Source organism: Schistocerca piceifrons, chromosome 1 (assembly GCF_021461385.2).
Source record: "Schistocerca piceifrons isolate TAMUIC-IGC-003096 chromosome 1, iqSchPice1.1, whole genome shotgun sequence".
NCBI classification, from domain to species: domain Eukaryota; kingdom Metazoa; phylum Arthropoda; class Insecta; order Orthoptera; family Acrididae; genus Schistocerca; species Schistocerca piceifrons.
The window spans coordinates 598,906,906-598,927,171 of record NC_060138.1 but is presented as its reverse complement, the minus strand read 5'-3'; the positions used below and the strand labels follow the sequence as shown (position 1 = coordinate 598,927,171).

At 37.8% G+C, this 20,266-nt stretch overlaps 1 protein-coding gene across 8 annotated transcripts in view; it reads right to left on the bottom strand.

Moving 5' to 3' along the window:
• LOC124803419 (broad-complex core protein isoforms 1/2/3/4/5-like) overlaps positions 1–20,266 on the bottom strand; it is a 335,956-nt gene that overhangs the window by 148,621 nt on the left and 167,069 nt on the right. The window contains exon 6 of one of the 8 annotated variants that reach the window (XM_047264620.1): positions 4,506–6,237. The exons of 6 other annotated variants lie outside the window; for them this stretch is intronic. In XM_047264620.1, the coding sequence (XP_047120576.1) occupies positions 6,017–6,237 (221 nt within the window). In that variant the 3' untranslated portion in view covers positions 4,506–6,016. Of the gene's footprint in view, positions 1–4,505; positions 6,238–7,137; positions 7,264–20,266 lie in introns of those variants that run through there. One more of the 8 variants, XM_047264650.1, reaches the window with a different exon arrangement.

Below are 20,266 nucleotides of genomic sequence, written 5' to 3'. Positions count from 1 at the left end.
AGAAGTGGTAAGTAAAAAGGAAATTTATCATGAAACTGAACGTTGGTTTGAACACCAGAGTTTTACTAGGCATGGTCCTGCTGGTTGTGGTATACCAAGCCTTCCTCCAATTTTTGAAATGACTTACCCAACCAAGGACTTACAGTTTAATGTCGACTCTGAACCATGAAGCAACTTGGAATTTTTCACATTAAAAAACATTCCCAGAACAGTAACTAGTGATAAATAACAAAAATTCTTCAGACAGAATGGATAAAACCTGACACCTTCAAATATGCAGCTTGGCACTTCACTGCTCAGCTACAGAGGAGTGCATGCTTTCTTTATGTCCAATTCCCAGAGACAAATTATTAAAATTCTTTGACATGTGATTATAAAAGTTGGTTCAAGAGGTGTGATCTGAGAAGGTTAGTTTTCAGTCAATGGTGGTTAGTAATGAATCCCTGCCAGCAGACATCATAATGAGCTGGCAGGGTTACTGTGGCAGAATAGTGTGGATAACTGCATGGCGAGAGGGGGGGTGGCTCACACAACACGTAGTATGGACAAACCCACTGATAAAAGTGTTTATTTGCAGATGGCAGCAAGCCGGGTGGGGCACTTCCGACGCTGAGGTCGACCACCACACACCTCGCATTACGCTTCACGCTGTGTACCATTTCCGTGAGCTCAGTATCAGCCCCACACACTTGTCTTTATCCCTGTGTACATCTCTTAGCAGTTTGACACTAGCTGATTCTCCACAGACTGACTTGTGCCCGGTGAGTTTCACTTCCTTTTGCGGGGTTCTTTTGTTCCTCGGCTGGCGATCAAGCTACAGTTAGTCCCTATGTTACCTTGTGCCAACAGCATTTACAATTGGCTTACAAGTAGGATAATCATTCAGTTCATACACACAGTTTTTTCAGAATAGAAATGTGCTAAAATGCCCTAGTAAAAGTACTGTGAAATAGATCGTCATGCTGTAGTGTTAGTACTCAGCATCAATGTTCCACACAGTTTCTTTTCTACCAGAAACAAAAGTAAAATTTATTTCCTGGTACACCTTTTACCATTACGGATAACACAAGCCAACAGTTCTTTTGGTGCTGCGGTATTTGGAGTGGATTTCAAATGAATTTGATGGCCTGAATTTAAATATGGCATTAGCTTTTGCCAAGGACTTTAAATTTCTAAGATGTAACATTTTTGTGAAAGATACATTACATTATTTTAAGTTAAATCTTTGGACCAAAAAGGTTACAGTTTTTACTATTACGTTATATAAATATTATATGACCCAACAATAAAGGGAAAAGTCACTGATGAAACCAAGTAGTCAGTGAACACTTTGGAAGCTTCTTTTGCCCGACATTCTAAAATGTATTTTGGAACAGTCTCTTCTTAAATTCCAGCATGTGCGTATGCCATCTTCCTTGGTAGCAGTCCTCCATAGTTTTAACATCCTGGTGAAATCTTTCACCTGGTTCCTCATCAGTGTCTCCTGAGTTTTCAGGAAAATGGTCTAAATGGCTGTGTAAACAGTCCACCTTAATAGTCATGTTGCAACCATGGGTTCTGAAACTATTAAGCATCTTGTTTATCAGTTCAACGTAGTTTTCTGCTTTGCATTTGCTTTATAATTTAAGACAAGTGCAACAAATAAGTTCCAGGATTTTTACTCAGCCTCATTCATCAAATTTATGAGAGTAGGATCCTTTATGTGTTGTCTTATTTATGTGCCATCAAATATTCCTATTTTAATTTTTTCTGTACTCAATTGAAGAATTTTTCCCTGTACTTGCAAAGCATGACACGTTCTTCTCAAGAGTCTTTAAAAAGTGTTTTAAAAGCCAGCTTGATATGCAGTGGAGGAAAGAAGATTTTCTCTCATTCAACTAAGGACCGAGTGAGGTGGCGCAGTGGCTAGCATGCTGAACTCGCATTCGGGAGGACGACGGTTCAATCCCGCGTCTGGCCATCCTGATTTAGGTTTTCCGTGATTTCCCTAAACTGCTCCAGGCAAATACTGGGATGGTCCCTTTGAAAGGGCACAGCCGACTTCATTCCCCATCCTTCCCTAATCCCATGAGACCAATGACCTCGCTGTCTGGTCTCCTGTCCCAAACAACCCAACTAAGGGGTCGTTGATGATGTTCTTTTCCCTGATGTCCACGTTTTCTAACCCATTGGTGTGTTTTGTCTTTGCTGCATCAAAGGCAAAAAAACATGGATACTTGGTGTGGCCACTTTGCTGTCCAAGTTGAGTTCCATTTTCAAGTCCACACAAATCACCCAAAAGCTATGGCATTATGTTTTTCTTTAGTTTTCATTGAGTGAGTAGTTAGTATTGAACCATATTTGTTCCCACTGTGTAGGAGGACATATTTTAAACGTTGTTTTGAGCTGTCAATAACTAGGTGCCAACCATCTGCGAAATATTCAGGAAGATATTTTTTTGTTTTACAGGAGACTTCTAATTCTGGATAGAATACAAAATAGCCTTTTGAGAGAAGAAGAGTAGCAGAGCCTTTTCTATAATACAGCAAAAATTAATTTTGGTTCCTAGTTCCAGTAAATTTTTTCCAACCTTGATGTCAGTAATTCAGAAGCGTCTTTTGACAGTTTCAGATCTCTGGTGAGGTCACCGTGACCCATCCTGGTTGAAACAATAAGTGATGACATCCTCTCATAATCACTGTCCCCTTTGTTAGGGGCAACATTACTCCCCACAAAGCTCCGGTAACCAGTGAAATGTTGAGATTCACACTCCCTCTGAGTGAAGGACTGGGCATCTTACAGAGACTTAATAAGGATAAGTCCACTTGCTGAGGATGTTTTGATTTAGGCAGAAATAACAGTCATCAAAAAGGCATTTGAATTCTCTCCAAATCATTGGTATGCCGAATTTCAGACTTTTTCTATTCCCAGTCTTCAACTGACATAAATGTTCTGTATGAGTTCTACAGACTTGATGTGGTGCTCAGCCTTTATACTGATCATCAAGGCTAACATCACAGTACCAATGATAGGATTTCTTTACAAAGCCACTTACAGTTTTTTTTTGTTTTCTGTCAACACGTATTATCTGCACATGAAGCAAAACACATCAGGATGACTTAAACATCTTCCACTTGAACTCATTTTATTTCTTTCCATCAATACAATTACAACGATCTGCAATATAGTATAAGTTTCAGGTTCATTTTATAACAACTCTTTCCTAAACATAGATATCACATGAGGCCCATTTTGCTCTACCCTGTATGGTGAGAATTTACAAACCAATCTAAGCTCTAGCACTTCTGGTATCCTTAAGATACCACATGCTTACTCTGTTTGGTGGATTTTCCTGGAACTAAATGGACAGCAGACCAACACTAGGGCAAATATACAGGAACCTATCCTTGTTTATGTGATTTATAATTGTACAAAATAGTTAGAACTGCACATTTTGTACAGCAGACAGAGAACATCTGATTTCATATGTAGCTAATATCAGTTTTAAAATCCGAGATTGAGAGAGAGAGAGAGAGAGAGAGAGAGAGAGAGAGAGAGAGATTCTTGTAGACCTGTCTAATCTAACTGGTCCTACACTGCTGGGAAAAAAATCAACAACTGTGCTCAGTGTTTCAGTAGGTTTTCTGCAGTGTGATCAAATGCAAAGTGTACAACAATATACAGCAAAAATATCCATATTTTAATCAGAACTGGCACAACTGTTCATTCGGTTCCCCAATGCATAAGACATAAATTACATCACAATAATTTCATTACATCAGAGTGTAAAATCCAAATCAAGGCTGCATTTAAACATACAAGTACTGAATAATTCAGGTAGGTGCTGTACAGAATTAACCACACTACTCAAAGGAAATTGAGTATTAATACAAAGTTTTTAAAAAAAGGCTACTTAATCTTTTAGTGTACACTAATTATTTGTGTGTGTGTGTGTGTGTGTGTGTGTGTGTGTGTGTGTGTAGCTGTAGCTTTAGTTCTCAGATATTAAATACTGCAAAGATAAATGCACATTTTACTCTTTAGAAAGACACAATAAAAGCAACAGTATGAAACTGTTATTTCCGTACTCTCACCAGCACAAGCAAATAATAGTATGCACTCAGTTGAAAAAAACATTTTCATTACAAATACTTCAGCAGTGGTAATACACACAATGCCATACACCTTCATAATATGAGCTGTTCTTATGTCATCACTCTGTACTAGTCGACCAGACTATTATTTCACCTGGGAGTGAAACTGCTTCAATCATCTTCAACTTTTATAGTCCTGTCTTCCTCAGTTGCGTGCAATATTACGGTATATTAATAATTTTTACTTGTGGACCGTCTGACAGCAACTTTGCTGTCAGACGGTCCATAAGTAAAAATTATTATAATAATTATTATAATAATAATTATAATTATTATAATAATTATTATAATAATTAATTTTTACTTTTGGACCGTCTGACAGCAACTTTGCTGTCAGACGGTCCATAAGTAAAAATTATTAATATACCGTAATACTGCTTCAATCAGCTTACCACGAGCTTTTATTGTGATATTTTATGAGGACACATTTAACCGCTTGACATTATATGAACAACTGCCTGGTAATCATCCACAGTGTGATGCACTTCCCTTAGTCACTGTATTTGTACACCGTACTGTCATTGCGTGTTTCTGATAACGGCCACGGGAGGCCATGCACAATAATGTTGTGGTCAGGTATTTGTCACTATATCCAACCATAAAAAAACATGTTAGTTGTATATGATCCTGTCTCGTCCCACCCCTCTCTTTTCCCAAACACCAAACCTTCTCTTAAGAAGTTGTGATGAAATCTCTTTTTACAGATCTAAGTTCTAAAATATTCAACATTCTTTTTTTCTCTATCCTTTGGATTTCTTCTCTCCCCACTGATCTCCTTTGTGTGGTCCGGTGCATTCCCCATTGGTCATAATGAGAGTAAATTTAATTGTTTGGGTTCTCTGCTCCTTCTATCAACTAAAAGCAACTTTGACTCGCGACATATTTCTGAAATGCATTGTTTCACAGCTGTAGTACTGACTTCTAACAATCCTGTAGAAGGTTTTGGCTAGAGACTATAGCCAGTTTCCTTTAACGAGTCATTGTCTTCAACTGAATTATTACTCTCAATGCATCTGGGTATCTTCCCATTACTTCATATGCTTTTGATGATTTATCTATGACTGCTTTTCAGCAGTAGGCACTCCCTCGACTCTTGTAAGAAATTCTCTTGTTTTCCTCTTAATGTAATGTTAACTCAGCATGTGTGTGCAGGTTAAATGGTCTAAAAAGCATAATAAATACATACACTCTTCGTCACATTAAAAAAACAACTGTGTTGCCTGTGACACTCTACACTGATTTTTTAAATTTTCAAGGTAAAGTGTACATCATGTACCTATTTATCTGAAATTGTATGACTGTTTATTACGAAACACAAAAAATTCATAGAAATAGTGAATATTTGTAGTGTTAAATGAAATACGCAAAATGTTTGGAAGATATTCATAAACACAAGACTCTGGTGCTGTATTAGTGAGTACACTTGCTTGAAAATTGCCTCTTCGAGAAATGTGTTGCCAGAGGCAATGACACAATAGACAAACAGCAGACATCTCATTGATAATGGAGCAATACCATGTGGGTTTCACAGTTGATGTAAGAGAGCAAATTGCAGATTATGCATCCTTACAAACTGTTTACCACTTGAATAAGAAAAAAGATCAAGTAATAATAGATAACAAACACCTTTTCTGTCATTACACACAGGCATAATACCTGGCCAAAGACTGTCTTCCTCCATGTGGAGTCAACACAGAACAATCTAAAGTGCGTACTCTTACATGATTCATAACCTTGACCTAACTTACCTTCTGTCAAGCTTTGGCACAGTGCTACTTGACTTGGACTAAACACAATGCCCGTATATACAAGACGCAGATGGAAGTTCCTGTTTTATTACCGTTAAGCACTAAATTTATGTTCCACATAAAAGACATGGAAAGTCAATTCATGTCAAAGAATGTGGGTGACTCTTGCTGCTTTTTATTTTTGTGAATGTAATTCATATGAGTGGAGAGACTGTTTTGTGTTTTGAAAAATTTGCCACAAACTTGGCAAGGAACCTGCTGATTAGGCATGTGCCGATCGAAGATGTGTCTCCGTAGGCTCGTCTTGCGCACCACTTTACCACATACTGAACATGCTGCATCCTCACTGCGGTCTCCTGCAACATAGCACCTCTTGCTGTGTAGCGATCAGGTGGTATTCTTCAAACAGTCTGCATACAGACAATATGACAACCTACAATCCTACAACAGAAGTACAGAACTGTAACAGAAGCAGCTTATCTAGACATGAGCTGCGTACAATGAAAACTGTTATCTCCTGAAGTGTCTAAATTCTCATTAATGAGTAAAGAATAAGTCCTCTGCTAAGTAAAGATCAAAGCACACACATAATGTTTTTTTTATGTTGTGTACATCAGCATGAACCCATTTCATCCTGTCAGATATGAGACTCTTATTAAATAAATAATCAGACGCTGAAATGATTTGTTTCAAGTAATTTACAATTATATTATGAAATGTTCTTACGGATTAGTAACAAGAAAATATAACTCCTTCCAAAAATTGTATAACCTCAATGTTTCTCTGTCCTGTTTAGTAAGTCAACTGTTGTTGTTCTACTTTCATTCTAGAATCAGAAATTTACTACAGTTCATATTTGACTAACTCAGCAATACAGACCTATCTAGTCCTTTCTGCCATTATACTGCCAAGGTTAAATTGCAAAATTGCCGAAATTAATGGAAAAAGTTATCTTGTATGCAAACAATGAAATAATCATTTCTGACATTTTTGTACACATTGCATGGAGCGTAACGATGCAGCATATTAAAAGAAAAGGAAAAAAGGGGGCCATCAAGCTGTTCAAAATTTCCACTGCAAAGATCTGACAAAAAGAGTCACTGCCAGCCAATATGAGAGTATCAAGATCAACATGATATGATGGTTTCATGTAGCAAGTTTGGTACTATTTTAGTAAGAGTAACAGTAGCATTAGTAATAGCTGTTCTTGTTTTCACCTCTGTTTTTGTCATATTATTTGCAGATTACTTTTTAATTGCACCTGCAGTGCTTACAACACAGCTTTCATAACACTTCGCATCATGCACAAGATGACAAATAGAGAGAGCCACAAACTGCTTGTACAGAAAGCAGTTTAAGAGTGTGAAGCAACCAACTGGAATCTGTAATGTAATAGAAATGTTCACTTAAAACACAGGAAAAACAATGAAGAGGATCAAATTCAAGCCTGATAATTCATTCAGAAATAATAAATGCTGATGAAAAAAAAGGCCATTGACAAGCCACAGAGCAGTGATTAATAGTGACAGACTAAAGGGTAGATGGAATCTGCAATTTTAAAGGTAATGGGAGAAATGGGCAGAGGGGAGGGGGTTGTCGGAGGGAGAGAGACAGCATGAGGTAAAGCTGGACATGAGAAGAAGGGAGGGTATGGAAAATAGGGAGACAGAATTAAATGCTGGTTGAGGGAGGATTGTAAGTGTGGAGGGGGGGGGGGGGGGGGGGGTCAGAGAGTGCTTATATACAAATAAAGTCTATAAAAGCCATTTAAAATTATGAAAAAGTAAATGTAATCAAATGAAAATTACATTAACATGAAAGAAAAAAGGGTTCACAGAGACCACATCCAAGTAGACTACAGAAATAATGAGGAACACAATTGACAGAGCATTAGGATCATAGCCTGTAAGAATTAATCAATAAAAACAAAAGCTTTAACTATTATTGTATTTATCTTTAATAATACAGCATTCTTAATTCCTATGTTGTGAAATATTAGAGATTGAATACATATCATAAAAAATTACTTCAATTTCCCTCATCATGAGAAAACTGACAAAATCTTGAGCCAGCAAGTGATATGGACAGTAATTACAAACACATCTACAAGTAGATGTGCTATTAGCAGGTCCACAAGTTTAATGGTGAAAATAAACAAACACTCCCCCTACAGCAGAATGAAAGAACGTGAACCACAGTAACCATTAAAATCTACCTTTGAAATCATCTGATAATGATGACCCCCAGTCCACTTAGTAAAAGACACAACTATTGTTAAAATTACTGCCACTTTCTTTTAATTTGTTTCTTATGTCAGCTAGTGCCCCCTTCTAAAGCTGTGGTTTGCTGGATGCATGTCTGCAAGTTTAGTAGTGGAAATAAATAAACACTCCCCCTAGTGAGTATTAAAATTTACCTTTGAAATCATTTGATACTGATGACCCCCAGTCCACTTAGTAAAAGACACAATTATTGTTAAAATTATTGCCACTTTCTTTTAATTCGTTTCTTATGTCAGCTAGTGCCCCCTTCTAAAGCTGTGGTTTGCTACACCTGATTTGTCATATACACATTTTTTAAAATAACGCAAAACCTAAAACACAAACATGGTGAATGCTTGGGTGGCATGTTCAATAACATCATTATTTCATTAATTGACTGTTGGACTGTCTTTCAAAAGAATGGTCAGTCCTGACAAGCATGAAATAGCATCAAATGTACTCTCTTACAAAATTTCTTGTTAACAGAAATGCAGTGTTAAAAGGAGAAATGACTTACATTATCCTTTACTCAGCCTTGTGTAGTACAGAAAGGAGAGAGGTAGTACAGAAAGGAGACACAAAAATATTTGACCACTTACACATTGATTAACTTCAAATACAAACTGAAATCATATCTGCCCCCATATCCCCCCCCCCCTCCCCCTCACCTTAGATTTTGTAAATCATACATCGAGATTGTTATGGATGAATAATTAACTCCTTTCTATATCATGCTGAGGTTGAGTGTTGGGTAGCGCAATTCGTATTTCCTTCTAGTGTTGTTTTAATGAATGTCACATGTTACCATTGTTCAAATTGGTAACAACAAACTACATAGTGGAGTAAATGTACTGTGGGCTCAAATGGCTTTGAACACTATGGGACTTAACTTCTGAGGTCATCAGTCCCCTAGAACTTAGAACTACTTAAACCTAACTAACCTAAGGACATCACACACATCCATGCCCGAGGCAGGATTCGAACCTGCGACCGTAGCAGTCGTGCGGTTCCAGACTGTAGCACCTAGAACCGCTCGGCCACCTCGGCTGGCTGTACTGTGGGTCATTCTTCAGATGCCAACAGTTTAAATAGCCATTTACAAGAGATTATGAAGTCAAAGAGTTGCACAGGGATATGATACTTTGGCAAGCTGGTGAGGATGGAATGTGGTATAGGGGTCAGCATTACTGGCTGGTGGGCCGCAAGTCGGCAGTTCAAACCTAACCACCAGCAATAAATTGTTATGCAGTATTTCACTTCTTAAAGGTTTTTGAAATATTTTAGTCTGTAATATCTGAGTATTCTGAAATATCAGATGTTTGTATAAATACCACCATTCTGGAATATCTGATTTTTATATACGTAGTTGCTCTCTCTGTCCAAGAGGTCAGTTCTGTACAATGGTGTTCATAATAAATATGCTGCAGTGCTGTTTTATTTCATTGTGATCCTGGTTTCAGATGTGGACTTGCGTGATGTGACACTGCTTGGTGGAGACACAGGGTACTTCAAACCATCTACATCATAATGGCTGAAATTGTGCAAGGTAAAGCCATTGCCAACACTGACAGGAACGAGCTTACAAGAAGGACAACATTCCCACAATTTAGGAGACTATAGATCCCAAGCCAGCAATAAGTCAGCTGCACATCAGGCATCTATAAGTATTCTCCAGAGATACTGGTCAGGACCCAACAAAATGGCTGACAGAATTACGAAAGAGTTGCCAAATACAACAGCTGGGATGACATGACGTGTTTGGCAAATGTATACTTTCATTTGAATTGGTTAGCCCAGCAAAAGCTCAAGAATTATGAAGAAAACCTCAATAGCTGGGATAAATTCCAGCCCAAAATGAAGAAAATGTTTGGCAACAATCAGCAGCTGGTGTTCCACTTGAGGAAGAATAGGGCCCAATGTCGTCATGAATTCAAATAAGGCAGAAGCTGACTAAATCTCACGCTTGATGAAAGGAGTTGCAGAAGACATGTACCAGGCTCTTGACGTAAAGGATATCACAATGACCAAGGAATTCCTCAAGTGGTGTCAGCACATCAAGGAAATGCAACCGAAATGAACTGGACGAAAGGAGTGAGACCAACCCCTGGATGGCCACCACGACCTCATCCCTCTCATATGCCATGTAGTGAAAGAGAAGTTACAGCAGTCTATGCAACCACAACTGTTGGACCAAGTGAGCAAGAGGTAGTAGCCATGAAAATCAACCCAAATATGGGATCATCCACCAATTAGTCAGTGCTCTACATGAAATGGGCACCAATACTAACAAGTAAAAAAGTGTGAATATGTCAAGATGTTTTGATTTCAATATCTTTGAAACTGCGGGGTAATTCAAAAAGCTAGTTCTCTTCTTTTACATCCCTAACTCTCCCCAAGACATGTTCACCTTTTTCTCTCCTATAATAGGAGCATTTTTCATTCTGGTTCCCAACTTTTACTCAATCATAATTATGACATTAAACAGCCATAGCATGGCAACTGATGTAGATTTTTGTTGATTCGAGCAACAGTTGATCCTGTATAGGTTTATTTAATCTTTTTCGAACCATGTTGCCTATATCTTGGCAATGGATAAAGCTTTCACAAAACAACACTATGACCATTAATTACATCTATCTGTCTACCGTCTTACAAATTTCACACAACTTTCAAACATAGAAGTGCCGTAACTATAAAAACCTTACAAAAAACCTGTTTTCTGAGCATGAATGCAGCTGCATTTTTGAAAGCAAGTCTTCAATTTTATCATAAAACAGCATTTTTTGTTTATCTGATCCACTTCAAATCATTATTGCGCATTCAGTTCATATGAGAATGAATTTCATTTGTTACATTTAGTTTTACTTCAAACAGTCGTATCTCGACAATGGATAATGACTATTGGAAAAAAGAAATTTCATTTATACTTTATCCATTTAACTACCTTAGTGCAAAGTTTGAATCAATTTGTGTAAGTTTAAAATACGGAAATTGCTTGGTTCAAAAACCTCCCCAAAAATTTTTTTGTTTGGCACATAATCCAAACCAGTGCCCTTATAAAAGGTGCCATACCCAATTAAAATCTTCTGCAAAAGGAGTTAATTGATTTTGCCTGGGCTTAATATCCTGTAACATAGTTACAGTAAGACAGACATTTGGATAATGGAAAATCCAGGATGGAATGTAACAATGTTATGAAAACAAAAGTTGCTGCTCACCATATAGCAGAGACGCTGAGTCACAGATAGACACAACAAAAGTACTGTCACAATACAAGCTTCCAACCATCAAGGCCTTTGTTGAAAATAAACGACACACACACACACACACACACACACACACACACACACACACACACACACACACACACACACACACACTGATTTTAGAACATACATTGTGTTCGAACATTATGAATTACCTCGAAGAAAACGGTCTATTGACACACGGTCAACATGGGTTTAGAAAACATCGTTCCTGTGAAACACAACTAGCTCTTTATTCACATGAAGGGATTTCAGATCGATTCCGTATTTCTGGATTTCCGGAAGGCTTTTGACACTGTACCACACAAGCGGCTCATAGCGAAATTGCATGCTTATGGAATATCGTCTCAGTTATGTGACTGGATTTGTGACTTCTTGTCAGAGAGGTCACAGTTCATAGTAATTGATGGAAAGTCATCAAGTAAAACAGAAGTGATTTCTGGCATTCCCCAAGGTAGTGTTATAGGACCTTTGCTGTTACTTATCTATATAAACGATTTTGGAGACAATCTGAGCTGCCATCTTCAGTTGTTTGCAGATGACGCTGTCGTTTATCGACTAATAAAGTCATCAGAAAATCAAAACAAACTGCAAAATGATTTAGAAAAGATATCTGAAAGGTGCGAAAAGCGGTAGTTGACCCTAAATAACGAAAAGTGTGAGGTCATCCACATGAGTGCTAAAAGGAACTCGTTAAACTTTGGTTACACGAAAAATCAGTCTAATCTAACAGCCGTAAATTCAACTAAATACCTAGGTATTACAATTACAGACAACTTAAATTGGAAGGAACACATAGAAAATGTTGTGGAGAAGGCTAATCAAAGATTGCGTTTTATTGGCAAGATACTTAGAAAACGTAACAGACCTACTAAGGAGACTGTCTACACTACGCTTGTCCGTCCTCTCTTAGAATACTGCTGCCCAGTGTGGGATCCTTACCAGATAGGACTGATAGAGTACATCGAAAAAGTTCAAAGAAAGGCAGCATGTTTTGTATTATCGCGAAATATGGGAGAGGGTGTCACAGAAATGATACAGGATTTGGGCTGGGAATCATTAAAAGAAAGGCGTTTTTCGTTGCGATAGAATCTTCTCACGACATTCCAATCACAAACTTTCTCCTCTTACTGTGAAAATATTTTGCTGACACCAACCTACACACGGGGTAACCATCACCACGATAAAATAAGGGAAATCAGAGCTCGTACGGGAAGATATGGGTGTTCATTCTTTCTGTGCGCTATACGAGATTGGAAAGTGTGAAGCTGGTTCGATGAACCTTCTGCCAGGCACTTGAATGTGACTTGCAGAGTATCCATGTAGATGTAGATGTAGATGCAAAAGCAATTCACATGCACAACTGCAGCCTCTGGCAGTTGAATCCACACTGCGAGTAACACCAGCAGTGCATGATAGTAATGGCAACTGGGCAACTGGCAACCACCCAGTTGCCACTCCCATCATGCACTGCTGCTGTTGCTTGCTGTGTGGCTTCAGCTGCCAGAAGCTGCAGTCGCGCATGTGTGTGTGTGTGTGTGTTTTGGTCTATTTTCAACAAAGGCCTTGATGGCTGAAAGCTTGTATTCAGACAGTCTTTTTGTTGTGCCTATCTGAGACTCAGCATCTCCGCTATACAGTGAATAGCAACTTTCCTTTTCATAATATTGAGATGTTTGAATAGTTACACAAATGGCTGCCTGTCCAGACGAAACCAAAAACTTTTTAGCCCATGTTCATAGCTCAAATATGAACTGCGCATCAACGTGTCCCCCCCCCCCCCCCCCCAAAAAAAAGAATTATTTCTAGCAGAGATGTCAGGCCTTGTGCAGTACACAATTGTGCGAACTGTGTTTTATCTAAGTTTATTAAAAAATAACGACTATCACAGAAATAAACAGTTCAGATGAATTAAGAAACCTATGTATCAACATCTCTCTCCCTTTTTTTATTCCTCCTGTGCCCTCCTCCCCCTTGCCATTACCCACTTTCTTGTTTCTTAACTTACAGGACATTTTGAAACATATGTTTTACTTACGCTTTTTTGTTATACCACATGTCTTTATTAGTTTTTATCTGCATGATAAATGGAATTTCAATTAAATTTTGTGATTGTGTAGACATTGGATCACATATATTTCTAACTCAATAAGCTAGTGGAACTCAAAAACAAGTTTCTTAAATAATTTTATTGACAGTTTCAAATATTTGAATGGACCTTCTTAAACCACAACTCTCCTCAATTATGCCCCCCCCCCCCCCTTTTATTTCAACTGTGTCCCCCCCTCCCTGTCACTGCCCATTTCCTTGTTTTTTCACCTACAGGGCCATTTTACATATATGTTTTCCTTTGACTTTTTATCATACCACATCTCTCTATTAATTTTTATCCGTGTGATAAATGGCATTTCAATTACAGTTTGTAATTGTTTAGGCATCGGATGACATATTCTTCTGACTAATGTGTAACAGTTCAGATGTATACCATGTTTCTTCAAAAATAAGTAAGTACTGAATAAAACATAAAATGGTTAGATTGTATAACATTTTAGATGTTTTACATCTAGATATTCTACGTTCCTTTTGTTTTCCTTCACTCCTAAAAACTGTATTTCCTTAATATTAATTAATTTACTTTAATGTGTATTTTTGACAGATTAGGCTTGTATTTGACATGCTTACATTTTTGAATGGAGCGTAAAATATTGTATATTCTTACATTCATCAATCCCATTACTCTTTTACTTTTTATTTATTTTATTAATGTTTTCATGTAATATCAATCAAGTGCAGAATTGTGATTTGGTCAAGACTGTCATCTTTGACTTGCATTGCTACTCATCAAATGCTGCCCCTTTTGTCAACAGGCCATACTGTAATCTTGTTAAAATTTTTCATTTTTATTGGCAATTATGGTTTTCAGTAGTAACGTATGTCAAAGCACGTATGACATGAGATAGATATGCAATAATTTTTGTGAGTATTTCCACTAATTTAATGGTTTTTCCTGTTTTGATCTTATTTTGTTTACATTGTCACATTATACACTTTTTTATGTTGTGCAGCTGCCGTTGATGATCGTTTAAGACCGAAACCGGTAACAGAATATATAACATTATCACTGACAGTACAGTGTTATGTATTTTGTAAAATATTTTGAAGTAGCGGTGCCTGTGGTCTTATTGCATGTCTTGAGAACCTTGCTTTCAATGTATGCGACAATTAAAATCATTCATCATCTATAGCCTTTGCTATGCATTAAAGTGTCAGGTGATCCATCAGAAGAAAGTAAGTACTGGTGTCCCAGTGTTTTCTAGTGAGACACACAGATGGTAGTTGTCATCTGTGAACACTGTATTCAACCAAACACATGCAATGTGGCATCTTAATGCAGTGCAAGTTGCAAGGGCCGTCTGCCTGATCCAAAAAGGATGGAATTTCCGTTATGTTGGTGGAGATGCCAACGTGTCTCCATGTGCAACCCATAGGTTGTGGACATGATACAGGGAGACAGGTCAGTACACACGATGAGTTCAGCAAGGTCGCCAATGCATTACAACCTCATGTGAAGATTGATATCTGGTCATTTGTGCATTGCAGCATAGTATGGATACCGCCAGAGGACTGCAAGACTATCTCAGAAGGACCACTGCGTCCAATTAGTCTGTAATGAACAGGTTATGAGAAAGGACCTTATTACCCCGATGTCCTCTTCAAGTACCCAAGTACCCCATTTGTCACAACAATATTTTGCAGTTCACCTTCAGTTCTGTCATTCCCATTTCAACTGGCAACTTGGTCACTGGCGAAAAATTGAACAGAACCTGTTGCACCATGTGGTCACTGCTGCATATGGTGGTGGGCTCTAATTCCTATGCCAGGGCCTAAGTAGCAGGCGTCAACTGCGATGTCATGCGAAGCCTGGACACTGGAGTAATGGAATGACCGGCAGAGAGTCTTGACGTAAACCCCGTCATGTATATGTGGGATTTGCCCGACAGACATATTTGTGCCAGTCCTATTCCACACGCAGTCTCCAAGAATTATCATGGACTCTCATTGAAGATTGGGAAAGGACACCACAGGGTGATCTCTATAGACTTACGCAGAGCATGCCACATATGCATCAGATAGTGATAAATGCTCATGAAGGGCAAACAAGTTACTGTAACTCTCAAAGTCCAATGAAAACATCCAGGGTGACGAGATGAATGATTGTTTGCACTTCATTGTCAACATCTGTTGGACATTTCAGTTCTTTCTATGTAAACGAACAAGAATGTTATGATGTTTGGTTGAGTACTTAAATTCTGGAAGATAAATGTATATATAAATATACCCAGTCCTGAATTATTGCTCAATGGAGTAAGGCAGACACTCAGAGTAATGTTCCCATGATTCTTTTGAGCAGTGTAATTCCCTAAGGCCAGTATTACACTATCACATTTCTTTGACAAAGATTTGAACAAAGACGTGATCAAATATTCATCAAATTTGTTTGACAAAGATATCTGACGTGGTGCTAAAAAGGGGTACTACACTGTCGTCATATTTTTTTATCAAATTTCAAGATGGCGGACAACAATCTCTTATTATGTGCTGCAGTTGCTAATGCCACAATTGCACTGTGTGTGTATTTGGAAGAAAAGCGGCAGAAAAAAAGAAAACACGCTTGAATGAAGCCATAGGTATTACGTAGATATAGTAAAAGCATTCAGCAAAATGTGTTACGAGAGATGCTTGTGGAAGACGTAAAATACTTATGAATGATGAGAATGTGTTTCAGTATAGCTCAGTAAAGTGGGTTCTCACATTACAAAAGATATTACTCTTTTGAGAAATGCTATATGTGCAGAAGATAAGCAAACTGTAACACTGGGATTTCTTGACACAGGAGAGAGAGCTACTCTAGTTTACAATATAGCATTCAAATATAACATTTTACATTAACCAAAAAAATTCCAGAGAGGTGTGAAGCAATTTATAAAGCACTGAAGGGGAAATATGTGAATTTAAATAAATGTTTAGTATACTATTTGCGTGATAAGACCTATTTTTATTTGTGAATAATTTAATTAATGGAATTAGTGTCCCAACAACTACAAAATTAATAAAAAGTACGAAACAGATGATGCGCTTTTTAACTTGTGGCATCTAGAGTTCAAGAATAAACGTAGTAGAATGGAAAGCTAAGAAAGAATTTCTTTTATTTTCTATTCTCAATTCCGGCTTGCTGAAAAGCTGCCTGCATGTTTCCAGATGTAGAGGTGAATGGCTGTATCTGTGATTGTGGACATGAAGTCGCCTGCAGCATATTGCACTTGACCATCAACACACAATTAATAGTGCACTGTGCCCCTTGCTCACCCCCAACCTTGTCGAGGCAAGTTTATGAAAAAAAATAAATAAAAAAAAAAAGCACACCAATTTTGAAGCCATATTTACAAACACACTACAGAGATGTCAAATAGCTGTGGCGACGCCAGCACACCTGCGGTTGCATTTCACACTGCAGTGAACAGAAGATGAACAACTTTTGCGATCAAATCTATGGCAAGGCCTGAGATTTGATTATATTTATTTGATGACAGGTGACATTTGACAAAGTTCCCTATTACACCATCAAATTTCTTTGACATATCAACTTGACAAATAAATATGATAGTGTAATACCGGCCTAACAAGGGTGTGATGATGGAAGATATTGGAAATCATTAATCTACACTAGATTAATGACTAATTCAATAAAGAATATAATGATGATAACAACTGTTATTGGAGTTTCAAACTAATGTAGAGGTCTTCTTCCCTGGGAGTTTTGGAAATCTCATTGACGAACATATATATGTTACGGCCAAAGCCCAAAGGCCGCCAGATAGTGAATTGGACAGTCATTTCGCACTCTTGCCAAGAGGATTGGCCAAAGTCCGATTACTTAAAAGAATTGGCATACGTCTGACTTTGGCCAAGCATTTTGTGAACTGGCTGGAGATTCCTGGCTTAAATGTGATGTGACTGCACATAAGCTGGGAAATCTCTGGCTATATCGCAGTGCATGCTATGATCACACAACAATGTGTAGTAGGCAGCACTTCTCTCACTTTCAGTGTTAACTGTCCCATGCACGTGATAGCTGCTGCTACTATTCGGTCGAGTAGCTCCTCAATTGGCATCACGAGGCTGAGTGCACCCCAAAAAATGGCGACAGCGCATGGCGGCCTAGATGGTCACGCATCCAAGTGCCGACTATGCCCGAGAGCGCTTAACTTCGGTGATCTCATGGGAACCGGTGTAACCACTGCGGCAAGGCCATTGCCAAGAAAACACTATGCAATTGCAAATGCCATAAAAGCTTAATGTGTTGTTGTAGTAAGTGAATATTGGTTGTATTAGAGAAGATTTATAAAATGAATAGATTGTATCAAGTTTATACTTTTTGTTAGTGAGATTGATAAAATAAACAGATTGCATACAGCCTGAAATTATACATAGTCATCCACTCTTTATTTACTTTCCGATTCTGGCCAATCTGTCTAAACACTTCGCAAACTGGCCAGCCAGATCTCAAACACAAGAAAAGATCAGACAGTGGCCGGTCAATTTACAGCAATGTTGGCTGTTTCCTGACTTATACAATTTGAAACTGTTCAAGCAAATCTGCTTTGTGTGTTTCTTCACAGTTTGGTCGATTGGTCCCAGTACCTTTACGAACTAGCCGGCTGAATCCCAAAATCAGGAAAAGATTGGACACTTGCTGCCCAATTTGAAACGACATTGGCCACATCATGACTTAGTTGACCAGTTCGCCCTTTGGCCAATTTCAGGCTTTGATCATAACATATACATATCATTCAGCTAATTACTACCACAGAAAATTATTTCATAGTAAACAGTGTCTTCATGAACAGCATAATACTGATGCACCATAAACAATGATTAAGGATGTTTGAAATGCTGATAACATGTCTGTTAAGCAGAATTGCGTGTATAATAAGCATTACTTTAATCAAAGTTAAAACACATGTGCAGAAAGCACTAAGTACTGTGGATGTATTCGTACTTAGTACAATGATAAACCCAATTCTTTTTGTAATTTTGTTAGTGGAAAATAAGAGTTCATTATTTTATTCCAAGCCAAGGTCTCCTTAATAGGTCTGAGACTCCACTACTGTTGGTAGAGTATCAGAGGCCAGGAACATCCTATAGCTTTGTTTTTCTATACACAGAACATATCGAACTGTGCTTTCCACGCAGTTCCACATGTAACAACAATTACGGGGACATATTGCTACATCCTTTTAAGACACCACGTTGAGATGCTGATAAGCACATAAGAAGTTGAAATGACTGCTATATAGGCCAACTTCCATTCCACATCAACCACCACATTACCATTTGAACAATATAGGAGATCAAACTTCCAATTTTTTTTTAAAAAAGTAACAGGAACCAAACGCATAGTACAAACACATTAGGTTTTAGATAAGAATACATGTAACTCATTTTTGTGCTGTAAATCAATCTACAAAAGTCATTAACATTTACAGCCCATGTAGTCGTCATCACCACCACCATCATCATCATCATCATCATCATCATCATACTGTGAAAATCATTCCATAGATTGTGTGTACACAGTTTACACACACGCACAATGCTAAGAAATTAGTTACATAACATTTTCCCACACTTTTCACAAACTATGAAGAAATTGAAATACTATGTTCCATTGATGGTTGCTAAGATATTAAGACTATATATTCAGAATTAATAAAGGAAAATGCTGAGGACTTGTTAATTTAGTTGCTTTTTATTACTCTGATATTTGAATACTAGCAGCAATAAGTCTGAAAATATTTTCGCACTATAAGCATGAATATAATGTATACCAGTCTAGTCTGTTCTCAAATAAATACATCCCAACAAAAGCAAATATATTTTATGCTGGAAGTACAATCATGCAAACAGACAGAGACCAAGAGGCTACTTCATTTTGTATTCTCATTACAGGGAAGTTCACAGTACGCTTCAGCTTTGCTCTGTTAGCACCAATCCTTACTCCCTATTAGAGCTAAATAGATTCTTCCACAGCTACTTACAGATCAAAAGCTTTATCAATTGATCTTATTCATGACATTATATGAGGACTTTACCCTTGCCCTTTGCTGCTCTCCCTCCCTCCCTCTGTGTGTGGGTGTGTGTGTGTGTGTGGGGGGGGGGGGGGGGGGGTTGGAGGGCGGGGTTGCTCAGAAGTCAGTCCAGTAGCAAGAGAATATTTGCTCTGAAAGATATACACTTGGATTAAAATAACACTGTGATTGAGAATTCTGTGAGTCATGGAGTAATACTTTCTTGAGCACCACATGCTTATAGTGTTGCAGGTGCTGTAAGCAGTGCAAAGACTCATCAAGCATTACTGGCTGCACACTGGTAACAATGTCTCCCTCCACTGCAATCTGTCAGTCACAAAGTTTATTTGAATTGCAGTTTAATATCAGTAACAAAGTGCATTTTATACATATGCTCTGACACTGAACAATTCAAATAAATTTTAACAGTGTTAAAGGCTTTTCAACATTTGGTCATATATACAAGTAAGAAGCTGTTCACTACACAAATATTCTTCATTATTTACAATTATATGTGGGTACCACTCCACTATAAAGCACTTTGTAAACTAAACAATCCAAACTGCTTCACCTTCACTTTAACAACAGAAATTTCATTGAGTCAGCAAATTCTCCTGATCACAGTTGCATCTTTTGCAATGCAACTGATTTGAAATTTAACCAGAATTACCCATCCTTGTAGCCTGCTTCCCAGTCACCAATTCATATCCTCTTACTTTCATTAGTTTC